Source organism: Poecilia reticulata, chromosome 14, assembly GCF_904066995.2.
Source record: "Poecilia reticulata chromosome 14, P_reticulata-male-v2, whole genome shotgun sequence".
Lineage (NCBI taxonomy): Eukaryota > Metazoa > Chordata > Actinopteri > Cyprinodontiformes > Poeciliidae > Poecilia > Poecilia reticulata.
The window spans coordinates 15,741,511-15,756,657 of record NC_088843.1 but is presented as its reverse complement, the minus strand read 5'-3'; the positions used below and the strand labels follow the sequence as shown (position 1 = coordinate 15,756,657).

At 41.6% G+C, this 15,147-nt stretch overlaps 1 protein-coding gene across 9 annotated transcripts in view; it reads left to right on the top strand.

Annotated features, from left to right (window-relative positions):
- Positions 1-15,147, top strand: part of ncor1 (nuclear receptor corepressor 1) — a 64,940-nt gene that overhangs the window by 40,712 nt on the left and 9,081 nt on the right. For 6 of the 9 annotated variants that reach the window (XM_081615573.1, XM_017308555.2, XM_017308556.2 and 3 more), the window contains 16 exons: positions 282-729; positions 811-934; positions 1,690-1,867; positions 5,883-6,049; positions 6,445-6,559; positions 7,278-7,366; positions 7,463-7,625; positions 7,710-7,835; positions 8,463-8,546; positions 8,657-8,907; positions 10,193-10,499; positions 11,431-11,661; positions 11,877-12,077; positions 12,486-12,632; positions 14,598-14,732; positions 14,813-14,948. In XM_081615573.1, the coding sequence (XP_081471699.1) occupies positions 282-729; positions 811-934; positions 1,690-1,867; positions 5,883-6,049; positions 6,445-6,559; positions 7,278-7,366; positions 7,463-7,625; positions 7,710-7,835; positions 8,463-8,546; positions 8,657-8,907; positions 10,193-10,499; positions 11,431-11,661; positions 11,877-12,077; positions 12,486-12,632; positions 14,598-14,732; positions 14,813-14,948 (2,902 nt within the window). The remainder of the gene's footprint in view (positions 1-281; positions 730-810; positions 935-1,689; positions 1,868-5,882; positions 6,050-6,444; positions 6,560-7,277; positions 7,367-7,462; positions 7,626-7,709; positions 7,836-8,462; positions 8,547-8,656; positions 8,908-10,192; positions 10,500-11,430; positions 11,662-11,876; positions 12,078-12,485; positions 12,633-14,597; positions 14,733-14,812; positions 14,949-15,147) is intronic. The other 3 variants (XM_008428070.3, XM_017308557.2, XM_017308558.2) reach the window with 3 other exon arrangements.

The following is a 15,147-nucleotide window of genomic DNA, read 5'->3' as shown; positions in this document are numbered from 1 at the left end:
TAGGAATGTGAAAGTGTACTTGCAAAAACACTAGGATATTGAGTCAAGCTGGAACTCTAACTTTAATGCGCCTGCTGATATCACTATGGCAACAGCTGCAGCAGTGGAGAACATGCAAGCTGATGATGGCAGGCAGATCTGCATGTTTCATCTCGTTTGACCTGTGGTGTGTTTTGACGGTTTGTGTTTGGTTTGTGAAAGTGCAAAAAGGGTTTATGTTATTTTTCGGTAACATTTGAAGCCTTTACCCAAATCCTTGACATATTCTTCCTTTTCCTCAGCTGGTGATAACAGCTCTGATACAGAGAGCGCACCTTCGCCCTCTCAGCCCGACTCCTCAAAATTGGTCGACTCAAAGAGGCCGGAGAGCACGGCGGGCGAAGCTCCGGGCGCAGACCAGGACAAAGGTCAAGCCAGCAATGGAAAGTCCGCAGAGCCTTCATACGGGGAGCTTCGCGTCAAGGAAGAGAAGAGCCCAGAGAGCGAGAGCGGATCCCAGGAAGAAAAAGTCAAGCTTTCTTCCTTCCCTGGCCCCGTGCATCCCAAAATCGAACCTCAGGACATGGACATGAAGACTGGTGAGGTTCAAGTCAAGGTGGAGCCCGAGATCAAGGAGAAGGGCGAAAAGGGAGAGCCAGGCGATCGGCAGAGGGAGCTCCACTCGGACAATGACTCGAGCGCCACCTGCAGTGCTGACGAAGACGTGGAGGCCGAGCCTGATCGGCAGAGGTGAGCCTCCGAAACATCTTTGTACTTGCAATGTAGCTGCTCTGCAACACAATTGCCTATTTTATTTGGCTATCTCTGCAGAATATACACCATGGAAAAACCGTCGTTGCTCAGCCCTCCGGGAACGGTGCTCATGCCCTCGCCCAAGCAAGCCCAGCTCAACATCCAGCAGCTGCAGCACAGGGCAGCTGTCATCCCTCCTATGGTTAGTTTCAGCTTGATTTATTTACACTGGCAAAGATGAAGGCAGCTGTAACACAGGGGAAACTTCACTTCTGTCAACTCTCTCATTTTTGAACTAGATGTAGCCAGTCCTCAGCGAACCAGGTGGTCCAAATCAACTGTTTGAGATGAAGAAATGGTTTATTAAGCCTTTGTTTAAAAAGTTTACGTAAATGAAATTAAGGTCTTAATATTTCTTACATTCACTAGAGAACATGTAAGTTGGCCTTAGATACGTTAATCACAGGTCTTATATTTTATCATGGCAGTAGTTAAGCTTCTGCCATCTCGTGGGATTTTTCTATTTTCTAAATGTGAGTTGATATCTTCAGTCATTGCGCTCTATGACTGAAGATGGTTGAGGTCTTCCAGTAAGAAGCTGCTAATGTTTGCTAGCTAGCTAGTTTGCTTGTTATCTCCTTGCTATCTAGCAAGCAAAAAAGCCATTAGCAGCTAGCAATGGCTCTCTTGTTAGCTACTTAGCTAACAACACGGCCTTATGCCATTTTTATTATCTGAGAAGCTCAAAGCTGCTGCTTTCACAGTTTTGGCTCTCTGGATTTCTTTTCTACGTCACTGTTGTGGTATAAGTCTTACATTTTATTCATGATTGTCTTTAAAAGTGTCACATTTCAGTTGGTGAAACATGCATAAACTTTCAAATACTTAACGCGTCTGTGTCTATTTTTTTCTTCTGTGTTGTGTCCTGAATCAATTTCTCCCGCTGCATTAATCCAGGTGCCTGGTTCTTACGGTCCTGGCGGCATTCCCATCAGCGGTTTAACCATGCTGCAGCACCAGATCAAAGCAGCGCATGATTCGGCTCACCAGGAAGAGAAGCAGCGGCAGGATCAGGGCGACCTGGAGCGCAGGCCACACTTCAACACCCGCAGCCCTTCTGTCCTGGACAGAGACGGTACGGGAAGAGCTCGGTCTTTAGTTGCTGTGCACCTGTTGTGTTGTTGAAGGCCAGATTGTTGTTGTGGAGTCTCCTAGGAGACAAACAAGGTTTCTGTGCGGTCCGGAAAACGTTTTTTTTTTTTTTTCTTGGTCTGGATTGGTGTGGAAAAACAAAACATGGAAAATTATTCTTGACTCCATCTATATGTTTATGTCCTGCCCATATTCTTCCAATCATCTGTTCTTTCGTCTATCATTTCAACAGTTTGCCCTTACATTCATTCGTCCACCTTCTGTCAGTCATTGTCCCATCGTCTCTCCATGTTTGGACTATTAGTCATCTCTCGCCCTTTTTATCCATCCACCCGTCCATCTCTTTCTTTCCACCATTTGCAGATCCTGTATTTAAAGCCTGATTTCTGTAGAAGTAGTTTTTTTGTAACTTAATAGTAATCCACTATTTTTAATGTTGTTTACTGAGTCGGCTTAATTGTGGACGTTTGTCATGAAAATCTGTTGGAACCCCAGAGGGGCAGCAGGTTCTGCCGTCATGCATGTCAGCAGAGAGAATTTAGCATATCCTGTTAACAGCATGATTATACCGATCTGGAGTCTGCGGCGGCGGCGATCCTCCTGATGTGACTCCGGTCGGGAGCCGGAAGGCTTTGTTCTCCCGGGTGGTCAGACGTGGTTTATTCACGGAGTGCGAGAGAGCCGTGACATCATGTGCTTGACTCTGAAAAGCTTTTAGCACCCCGAAGCCAAAGTGCTGCGAGGAGCGGAGCAGTCGGCGAGCCGCCGAGCTTTGACAGCTACATGGCACAGACGTTTTAGCAGGTGTGTGTCCAGGTGGGAGAGCGGGGTTATTTACACAGGTCCGTCCGTTCTGGGTCAGCATTATGGCCATTAGTCTCTCTAATGAGAGACTCTCCCCTGTGGGGCTGAGCGAGGCTTTACCTCAGCCTGACCCCCGTGTCCCCGTTTCCTCCTATTTCTGAGAGCGTCCAGGTAAAAGAATGGCATGTCTAAATATTATAGCAAATGAGAAAACTTGACAGTTGTGGCCACCATTGGAAGAAGTCTGAACTACTGTGCTCTAAACAAGTCTTCTTGAATTTCCTCTATTTATTAAACTCTATACAAGATGCATTTGAACTTCGTTTAGCTGGGAACATGAGCATATTTACCATCTCTGGCAGCGATAATGGCTCCATTCATGACTTTATTCTGTAGGGTTTTGTATGTAGTCTTTGCTTATGTTTCACTTTAAGATGAATAGTTAAATCATCCTCCTGGCGGCACTGGTCACCTCTGCGACCCAAATGACGTGTGAAGATTATTCTTTCATTGCCGCATGAATATGTGTGGTTTAGCTCTATGAAATCTGCACAGTGTAAAGCAAGAGCTGCTTTAGTTGCACTAGCTGAGAATTAAACATAAATGTTTCACCAGAAGAGTCCAACTTGCTAGCAGGAAAATAAAGTTTTGTTGATTGAAATTAAACTTATTAGAGCTTTGCCAATCTAAAGTTTGCGCCAGTTACCAAGCAGCTCTGGCTAGAAATGGTAACGTTGGATTTCCCCAGCCAGAATCTGGTGGGGAATCCCATTAAAGATTAAGGTGATGGTATGGAGGTTTTCCAAACTCACTTTTGAGTTCATCTGCAAAGAGGGAAACATGCATAAAGCTGGTCAGCAAAGGTGAGAAGCATTTCGTCACTGCAGTGCCAACAAAGGCTTTTCATAACTGACCAGGGCTGAAACAATTAATCGGATTAATTGTGATTAATCAATTATTGAAGTAATGGTCAACTGGTTTAGACTCAAAGGTCATTTGCTGAAAGAGCAACACATTCAGAGAAGTAATTAGGCCAAAACATTGTGTTCCTTGTTCAAAGTTTTAGCTTCACCTGGTTGAAATTCTATTAGGAAAAATCTACTGCCCAGTTATTAAACGGTTTGCCCAAAAATTAATCAACAGATTAGCTCTACACTTTATTGATATTAACTTGGCAGAAAGGGCTGAGCGTTTCTCGTGTTGACATTAGAAGTAAGTTTTTAGCTGGAGAAGCATCTTTTGCTTCAATTAATTAAGAGTCTGCTAAAAGAATGCTGTTATTGCAGTTTAGTCCATAGAATATTTATCTTCTTATTTTAAAAATGAATCAAATTATTTGCTTATACATATTTTAATGTATTTATAATGTTGTGTAAATTAACCTTAAATGGTAAGATAAAAAATTCTGCAGAAATTGCCTAATTTAAAAAATACGATAACTTGATAAACCATCAAAATAATAGAACAATAATAGAATGATCTATTACTAAAATAATCATTAGTTGCAGCCTTATTCACAGTCTAGCTTCAATAAAAATGTAAATAAAAACTGCTATTTTCATATATATAATTTTTTTTTGTTAGTATTTTTCTTAATGATCCTGTCAGTCTTCCACCTTTCGGTAGATGCCTGTGGGATCTCCAATCAGAAATAACTTCTTGCATAGACCTCAAGTCTTTGACTCATGAAGTGGGATCAGAATAAATCCAGTGTGATTTAGGCTTTTCTTCATCAATCTCCCGATTTCTCTCGATTTTGTTTCTGTTTGCCATGATGTTCCCTCTGCAGCCACTGTCAGCCTGTTCGCTACGAACCGTCTCCCCGGATCAGGGCTTTATAAATCTGTTATAGAGGGACTTGTTTTCTCGTCCATCCCCCTTTTGAGCCGACAGGATTATGATGTCTGTGACCGTCGGAGGAACTCTTCCAGCCATTTGCATTTTTTATTTTGCACAGAGCAGAACACGAGGTGCTCTTCCCTGCAGCGAGGCAGCTCGGTCTGCGCCGCTGTGGATCTGTGGTTTGTTATGAACTATTCTGTCTGCTCCGCTTTCCCAGGGTACATTAAAGGAGACAGGGAACATGGGCCAAAGTTACCTCTGTCTGAAGAGAGGCCATTAAACTTCAAGGCTTACCTCACCACTCAAGAGCCCCATCAGAAGGACTCTGAATGTTTGATCCTGTGGGCTTTGAGGGGAAATGAGGGCTTTTGGAGCTAAGATGCTGAGAAAGATTTACAGAATTTCCTTTGTAGGATGGACAAGTATGAAGTTTGATTGATTCCTCTGGTTTTTCTTTTACCAGTCTGTCAATCTGTTTAACCTTTTATCTGTTTTCCCTTCCATCCGTTAATCGTTCTGTTCGTTTTTGTCCATCTACTGTAGAAACTTTTGTGTATTTTTAAAAATGAGTAAAAACAACTCTTTAATATTAAGTCTAGAAGAGTATTGAATATTGCAATGAGAAATGTTTACAAACCAGAACTGGGCGATTAATTGATTAATCACTTTTTTTTGTTTTGAAGTTTTAATTTTTGGAAAATCTGGAATTTTTTTCACCGTTGGACTCTTTGGGTTTCCATAGTTGCGTGACGTCAGTACGCCATCTTGTTTGACAAACCCGCTTTAGAGCTTCTGTTTATGTGGAATTTGAATTCAGATGACAAAATATAAGGGCCAATATTTTCTTCTTTTTTAATTATGAGATTATTTGTAACATTTACTTTTTCTTTAGGATCAATTAAAGTATTTTTCAATTTGAATTGAATTTGAATAAAATTACAAGAATACAGAACAACAACAAAAAAATTAATCAAGCTTTTTTCTCGTTACATCAACTTTTTTCTTGTAATTTTAAGACGTCCCTTTGGTAAAATTGCATTTTTGTTTTGCAAATATTTTGGCTATATTCTCGTTATTAAACAAAAATTCCCATAGCATCGCCCTAAAGCTCCGTTGTACAACTCGCATAACAGACAACTGGAATAAAAGCCACCTTTTGAAAATGTTTTCTGTCATTGGTAAACTAAGTGAAAGAAAGTGAGAAAAACAAAGCGATTAATATCAAACCTGGTATGAAAAAAAGACTTATTTTTATGCAACATCGTCCAGCCCTGTGACGAACACCATAAAAAAAAAAACTTTAATCTGTCGTTAATCAGAGTTTGTATTCTTTTGTGTTGTTTCCCTTCCAGTCCTCCATCCCAACCCCTCCCAGCTGGTCCAGAGCATGAGCGACGGAGTCCGTCTGCCGTTCAACAGACACAGCCGACCTCCCAACATTCCTTCTCCTCCGCCGCTCATTCCAACCAACAAGCCCACAGACAAGCCCTCCTTCATCCAGGGCGGCTCCATCTCCCAGGTAAGACACCCGGGTCTCTCTCCATGTCGCTGATATTCTCCGTCTTCATGTTCAAATCTAATTCTCTAACAGGCTTCACGTGGACGGTTCCGTTTAAACAGGAAAATCTGGGTTTGTTTACCTCAGCGCGACCCGGGCGTCCCTTTCAAATCCAATTTTATTTACGCGTTTGTTCTGCTTGTGATTAGAGCCATAATCGATGCTCCGCTAATACAATATTCTGGTTATAATAGCGTCCTCGGTTGGTTTGTCACCACGTGAGGTAGTCGACACCGTAACGTAATCAGTGCATCAGGAGCTAAAAGATTATCGGTGTCACTTGACACCACTTTATTATTCTGTTAGCCGCAGTGACCTGAAAATGAGATGAACTGTTTGTCCCGTTTCTTATCCAGGGAACTCCTGGCACTTATTTGCCTTCTCATGCCATCTATGGGCCGGAGGGGACGAAGAGCTCCGGGGGCTCCATCTCTCTGGGGCTGCCACGGCAGATGGACCCCAACAAGCCCGGTAGGTCTACCCAAGCATATCCAAAAAACACAAGACTGTCTCTTCAAACTAACATCAGACTCAGATGAGATTATGTTTTAATAATTAATCGTGATGAATAGATGATTGACATAATTGTCGATCAATTTGATTCGATTAATCGTTGACTATATAGACTCAAGAAAAAAAGCTTTTTGCTGAAAGGCAACTTACTCACACAGTAATTAATCTACAATGTACAAAAATTACAAATTTTTTTTATCAGATAAAGTTAAATAGCATAAAACAATCAAGTGAGGAAACTTTGAATTCAGGTTGAACTGGATCTGTGATTTATTTATTTTTTTTGCATTTGGTGAATCTAGTTCAAATGGCAACCAGATTCCATTTGATCCAACCAACTTGGATCAAATCGATCTAAATTGGTCAAGACGACAAAAACAAACAGGTCCCTTTAATCGCACTTCAGAAATCGGATGCCAAATTTAGCATTACCCAGTTTGATGATTGGTTGAATCTGTAGACAGTAAAACCCAGCTGACGTTCGAGGGGAATTAATTTTCGTCTCAGACCTTCAGAAAGTTTTAAAAAGTGCGGCAGAAACAAACAAAAAATAGGAATCCTGTATTCATATGCTGGAAATGTCCTTATGAAAGTTTCGGTACTTGTTCTGCGTCTGTCGTCAGATGTCATATAACTTGTTATATTTCCACTTGAACTCTTCTTCTGTCCCGCCCGGCAGGAGCTGTGGTTTCCTCCATCCAGGACGGCAGAGGCAACCCGGCAAAGGTTGGTGAAGGCCTGGCTTTCAGAGGATCCATCACTCAGGTAATGAATTATTAAACAAATTATTTATGCTTTATTGGTTCTCCTGTGTGTGTTGGTATCCACTGAAGTAACATTGCTTTGCTGTCGACGACACAGGGCACTCCGGCTCTGTCCCAGCCTAGCATAGCTGCAGACCTCCTGAAGGGCACAATCACAAAGCTGGCCACAGAGGACCTGGGCAGCCCAGATAAAGCTAGGGGGGAGCAGCTAGCTAAAGTCATTTATGAAGGCAAAAGTGGCCACATTCTCTCCTATGATGGTATGGAGATTTATTACTGTTGAAGTGCCTAATAGGTGTTTTTTTCTGCCATTCTTTAAAGCTGGATTTCTTTGTTTCCAATAGCTATAAAGAATCCCAGGGAAAACACCAGAAGCCCCAGAACAGGTCATGACCTGAAACGCACCCACGACATGATGGAGGGTCCCATGGGAAGAGCGCACCATGGCAGGGAGGGCGCTCCATTCGAGGGTACTCTTCGTGTGTCACCGACTTTACCACTGCACTTTGGAAAAACACAGTTTGTCGTATTTTGTTGGGATTTTATTTGACAGACAAACTCAAGGTAACACATAAGGAAAATTATGAATGTCTTTTTAAACATTGCAAATGAAATTCTATTAATTGTTGCTTTCAGACCCCTTTAATCAGTCACCCAATGATCTGCACAGATCCACCGCTCAGAGGAAACATGTCCAAAATCTCTCCAGGGCAGACCTTTCCCAAATCCAGTTTATGTATAAAACAATTTCTAAAGAAAGAAAAAGTAAGAGTAAGTGATTGTGAGTAAGAGAGTAAATTGCCCAAAGTGATGCACAAAAATAAGACAAGTAAAGGCAAAAGTGGTGACATAAAACAAATATTTTAATTCTCATAAAATAGAAAAGAAACAATGTCAAATCAAACTGGACCAAATGCTAGACAGGACAGCTTCCACTTGTATGATGCACTAGGTGGTGCTGGTACAGGACGTAAAATCCCAGTAAAATACACTGAGGCTCATGGCTGTAATGTAACGTAATGTAAAAAGTATAAGGGGTGTTAATAGTGTGTAGTTTGTATTTTCTGTTTCATGAGTGGTATTTTCTTTCATTCCAGGTCTGATCAGCCGGGCTTTACCTAGAGAAGGGCATCATGGCGACTCCAAGGAAAGAGCGCTGATCCCTGGATCCATTATGCAAGGTGGATGCCTGGAAAGCTTTACACATTTGTAGTTTGCTGTGTCAAAAACAAAGCAAGGCTGGAGTAATTTTTATTTATTTATCTATTTTTTATTTATTTATTTTTTTTAGGGACACCGAGAACTACCGCTGACACGTACGAGGATACGGTGAAATACGGGAAGCTGATAAAGACAGAAAGCCCGCCTATCCGAACATTTGAAGAGACCATCGGCAAAGGCAAGCCCTATGAAGGAGTGAACACCATCAAAGAGAGGGGGCGCTCCATTCACGAAATCCCCAGACAGGACCAACCTGGACAGGACATGTGCAAGACACCTGACCTGCCTGACAGGAGGGTGATAGAGGGCTCCATGTCTCAGGTTTGGGCACAACATTAACCCTTTATTAATCAGTGGTCTCCAGAGGGGCCATTTGCAGCCCTTAAACAGATTGTTTTTAGCCCCTGACTGCAATTCAAGAATGATACAAGACTTTTTATTTTTAATTAAGACAAAATTATCACAAATTAAAATCTTACAATAGAAAATATTGGATACGGCAAAAAGTATTAAATTTGTATCTACATTTTAGTCTCATTCTGTAGGATTTTAATGCTCCTTTTGTGGAGATTTTTGTATTTATTCTGTAAATTTAACACTTCAAGACTCCATACTTTATATTTTTATACATCTCTGCATAACCAGGATTATTGCTTTCTTACTTTTACTCAAAAGTAAACGCTGCTGCAGCCAAATCTGCATTTCATTCATTTGCTAAAATTGTCTGAATGCTGGAAGCATTTTTAAAGAAATAGTGACCTAAATACTATTTTTGGAGCTCAGAATTGACCAAATCTTTTTCTTTTATTTTGTTCAGTCAAGACATTAAAAATTTGGGAAAACTGGATGCCTTTCTTTTAGTGACGCAAGCCTGCAAAACCTTCTTTCAGTTTTGTAACTACAATAATTTACACATTTCCCTTTTCAACCTTTTTATTTTTATTAAATCAAAGTTTTTTAGCTTAACGTATTGTTGAGAAGAAAAGAAACTATTTTTTTTGGCCTGCAAGTCTTTTTTTCCTTAGCAATTTTGACCCAAAAGTTTGGACACCCCTGTTTAAGAAAAACTATTTGAGTTAATAAGATTAATTGTGATAAATTGATTGTTGAAATATCAACTAGTTTAGCAATTGGTTAATTGTTAACTATAGTGTATAGATAAAAAAAACATCCATTGCGGACCAAGAACAACATATTTAGAGTATCGATTACCCAAACCTGTACAAAATGCATTTAGCATTTAAAATAAAAAACACTTTTATCTGTAAATATGTTTTAGCCAAAACTCCTAAATTGACCTAATTTTAGCTTCACCTGGTTCAAATTTGCTGAAGATGTCCTCTGTCATTGCATGTCAGGTAATAAAATGTTTTTCTTGTTTAAAAAGGGTATTGAATTATTTGTTTATTTGCATTGCTTAATGTATTTCTAATATAGCATAAAAAAGGCTGTAGTGATTAAATGAAAAATCTGTAGAATGTGCCTTTTTTAAAATCCAATTAATTGATTACTAAAATAATCATTAGTTACATCCCTGAATTGAATTAAGCTACTGAACTACTCATCGCTTAATATAAATAGAAATACTTTCTCCTCTCTGCAACAGAGTTACTCCCTGGGCCAGCCGACCATCAAACACAACGTCAAGTCCCTCATCACCAGCCCCAGCAAGCTTCCCCACAGCATGCCCCAGCTGGAGGCCATGGAGCGACCCAAGTACGAGGAGGGCAAGGCGGTGAGGCACTCTGTAGTCAACAGCACGGCCTCCGTCCTGCGCTCCACGCACCAGGAGGCCGGGAAGTCCCAGCACAGCCCCAGCATGTACGAAGACGCCAGCGCTCGCAGGACGCCCGTCAACTACAGCAACAATCCCGTCTCCAGAGGATCTCCCATGCTGGGACGGGGCTCAGAGGGTACGTCCCATAAGCGCTTTAGGGGCAAAGGATTTTGTTTGCTCATGCTTTGTGGATTTAGTAGGGGTGAGAATCATTTACCATTTCACAAGTTTTGGAGCCATGATTCGATTCAAAATTGATTTTTGAGTCAAAAACGATCATTCGTAATGATTTCTGCTTTTCTGTCTGTATGTAAGGGATCCTCATGATGTGCTCCTGTCTGAGTAGGTAGGATGACGAGTGGAGACTTTAAAAGTGTCACATTTATTAAATATTAATCCAAGTTTAGATGGAATTACTCCTCTATTTTGCTTTTGCAAAGCGTCACAGAGAGAGCGCCAGGCCTTTATATAGACAGTCTTTTCCATGGAAAACAGTGTTACAGTTTCCATCCTGAGGTTTTTAGCCATTTGACAGTCTTTGTAGTTATTTAGCGAAGAATCATGAAAAATGGACATAATCCCTCACCACGTTGGATAAACGTGTCGGATTAACGTTCCGTATTTGTCTGCTGCGGATACAAAAACCAGGTAATGCAAGCAGACTAGTTGAAGAGAACTAGCTGCCTGAGCACGTTTCAGCATAAAACACAGGCACAACACTTCAGAGCTCTATGCCAGAGGATACGGCGGACCTGGGATTCACATATTTACGTTGTTCCTTCAGCTCAATCTTCATTTTACAAAGCTTGTGAAGCTCATGTCAAACTCAGTCTTCTCAAAAGTTTGGTAAAAACCAAATGAAGGCAAATTTCTGAATTTCTCTTTGATTTTTGGTGACATTTTAAATCAATTCTGAATTAAAGTAAATGAAAATCAGGAATCTTGCGTGAATCGATTTTTTTTTCCCTTGGTACATCTTTATATTTGATGCTCTTTTTAATTTTGATTTAATGTTTTCTCTGACATGATGAAATCGGCTCATTCTGGGTCATTTGTTTGTCTTTAAGGGGGCATGAGTTCTGCCAAATCCGCCGCACATGACAGGAAGAGTGCCATGACCCCGACGCAGAGGGACAGCATCCCATCCAAGTCGCCTGTGTCGGTGGGCGACCCTGTGGCCTCCCACAGCCCGTTCGACCCTCACCACCGGCCTTTGGTTCCTGGAGAGGTGTATCAGACACACCTGCCCCCACACCTGGACCCCACCCTGGCCTTCCGCCACAGAGGCCTCGATCCTGGTACGGTGTTTTTAAAACGTTCTCACTTTTTTTTTTTTCTACTTCAGCTATAAATAGGTGACGAAAGCAGATCAGGTTGCCTAATTCCTAGGTATCCGGTCGACAGGATCTCTGTCAGTGATTGACGTCAGCAACAGCGATGAGCCTCAGTGAGCCGTCTGTTCATATTCATTCATCTGTTTTGTTTTGTTTTTTTTGTTCTTTGTGTCCTGTAGCGTTCATGTTTTCCCGGCAACCCTCACCAACCGGCTACCACAACACCTACCAGCTGTACACCATGGAGAACACTCGGCAGACCATCCTCAACGATTACATCACGTCGCAGCAGATGCATGGCATCCCTCGGCCCGACATGGCCAGAGGGCTGTCGCCGCGGGAACAACCCGTCGCCATCCCGTACCCGCCGCCTCCTCGAGGTAAGTCTCTCATCTGACGCAGCAGGCAGGGGAGGCTGTAGTATGCAGACTGTGTGCTTGTGAAGTAGTGGCTACCTTTTGCAGACGCCCAGAAGCAAATGACCTTTTTCTTTCTATTTAATACAAATTGACAAATTCAGCTGATTTGCTCTCTTAAATTGGGGCTGCGACTCATTTGGCTGTTAACTCAATTTATTTATCGGGTGTGGTCATCGAAATCTCACATTTGCTGAGTGGTTGCCTTTTACAAGTTGACCACTATTCCACTCCGCGCAGCCCTGTCGCTCTCTGATCAAGCGGGATTTGGGATGAAGGTGATGGGTTACAGCTAAGTGTCTACATACATTCAGAAATTGATGGATCGATTCTTGTTGTTCACCACTGGCCCTTTGCTTCTGTCTGTAAAAGGGATTATTGATCTAACCCAGATGCCTCCAACTATCCTGTTGCCTCACCCTGGGGGAACAGGTACTCCCACTTTGGAACGCGCCTACCTCTCTGGAGCTCAGCCCCCTTTCCCTCCTAGGCATTTCAACCCAGCCTCCATATCGCCAGGTGAGGACCCCTCCCAATCCTACACCCTGTTTTTCCCTCATCTCTGCTGCCACCAGATCTGTGTTCCCCCTCACACTCTTGGGGCGAGTCTCGACCGCCCAGAGAGGTTTAGGATTACCGCAGGAACCGCTGGGATCGGTCTCATGCTCGACTGTCGAGGTGTTCTGATTGAATGTTTAGGTTTTGATCGGAAGTTCTGGGCGAATTCAATATTTTCCATGTGGCTGAAACAATTAATCAGGATTAATCGGTTATTTAAATAATCGTCAGCTAATTTGATTAATCGTTAACTGGAGTATACAGGTAAAAAAAAAAGGCATTTGGTGAATATAATATATTCAGTGCAGTAATTAAGGCAAAACTGTACAAAAATAATATAAATTTTTGCATTTAAGATAAAAACACCTTTGTCTGAAAATATGCTGCAATGGTGTTAGATTTTAGGCAACAAAATGTTTATTTTCTTATTTAAAAAAAGACTGGATTTTTTTTATTTGTATCATTTAATATATTTCTAAAACTGTATAAAAGTGTTTATTTGGCTAAATAAAACATCTGTAGAATGTGCCTTTTTTAATTAAATTAATCGATCAATCGTCAGAATAATCGAAATGTTAAACAACTACTAAAATAATCGTTAGTTTCCGCTCTAACTACCTCATGTTTCTGGATTATTTCTGTCCAAATCCTAATTTCACCCAAATGTGTAGATTCAGTGTAAAGCACTAAGATGATCTGACTTCACAGCTGCATTTTAGATTTCAAATTTCCTCAGTTTATTTATGATTATTAGCTTGTTTAACTTGCTTCTGTTTACAGAAAAACAAAACAGTCATAATCTTCTTCTTGTGACAAAATGTAAACTACCTGAGCTTTCTAACACCAGCTACATACCAACCGCATCCCGATGTGCATGGTCTGTTTTACCGAGCCGAATCACCAAAGGCGCTTGTGTGTTTGTCTGTGTGCTGTGCCTTGCAAAAATATTCATACCTGGGAAAATGTTCCACATTCAGTCACGTTACAACCACAAACCTCATGTTTGTTATTGGTAGTTTATGTCTGGGACCAACACAAAGTGTCTAACTGTGATCTGGAAGGAAAGTGATGCATGTTTCTTTGTGCAAATTGCATTTAAAATGTCATTTCTCTTCACTTTGTAGACCAACCTTTTACCACAGTGAAAGCGGCAAGTGTTTTGTGGAATGTCACGATCTAGGTTTGAACTTTGACTGGGCCATTCTAGCACAAGACCAGTCTTTGGTCTGAATCGTGGCTGTGTGTTTAGGGTCGTTCTCCACCTCAGTCTCACGTCTTCTGCAGCCTCCAGCGGGTTTTCTTCCAGGGTGGCTCTGCGTTTAGCTCCACTCCATCTTCCTATCAGCTCTGATGAGCCTTCCTGTTACTACTGAAGAAAAACAAAGCATCCACAGCATGATCCTGCCTATAATGATGCTGCCTATAGAACAGCTGCATTTAGGATTTGATTAAATTACACTCTGGTGGACTCTATTTACTGATTAGGTGTCTCCATTTTTTAGGGATATTAGAATAAATCAAAAATGTTTATATACACTAACGCTACACCTTTTTCTATTTATTTCCCTTTCAGATGGCAGGGTTAATAAGTCACAGAAATTCCTAACATTTTATGGTCGTAGCTGAAAAATGGAAAAACAATTAAATAAAACAGGATATTTTTAATAAAACCTGACAATAAGGCAGACATTTTTCTCAACATAATAATAATATTTAACCATTCTAATTCAGCTCATAAGGCTGCAGATATGACCACTTCTAGTGTATTAGGAGGTAAATGTTCACCCCGTTCCCCACTGCAGTGGACCAGTATTTAAACCATGACTTCAATCTGATGCATCACACACCATGCCAGGGGTGTGATGATATCATGCAGGTATAAAGTTTAACGTTTTGCGTGCATGTTGTTGTCCCTGTTCTACTCAGGCCATCCAGTCCACCTTGCTGCTAGTGCAGAGAGGGAGCGGGAGCAGCAGGAGAAGGACCGGGAACAAAAGGAAAGGGACATCAGAGAGCGGGAGATCAGAGAGCGGGAGCGCACTAATGAATACATGCGTGGAGGTGAGCTGCTTAGCAAGTCACGGCTCAGTGAGTAGTTTCCGAAGCAACGCTGCAACGTTTGCCCTTTCTGCATCGTTCAGGCGCCCTGGAGCAGCCGGGCCGGCCAGGGAGCCGAGGTTATCTGCATTCCCCTTCTCCGTCGCTCCGGACCCAGGATGTGGTCGTTCAGCAGCGGCCGAGCATCTTCCAGGGAAAAAGTGTCATCACCTCACTAATGTAAGCTCATAAAATTCGTAAATTCTTAAAACAGGGTTTGTATGGGTGCTTCCTTGAAATCCTTAAAAACTGCTTAGATCTGTTAATGCTTAGATTTTGAAAGGTTTTGGAAAGTGCTTGGTTTTTGTATGACAAGACATTATTGTTAGCAGTAATAAATGATACTAATGATATGATAATAATGAGGTGAAGGTGTCTC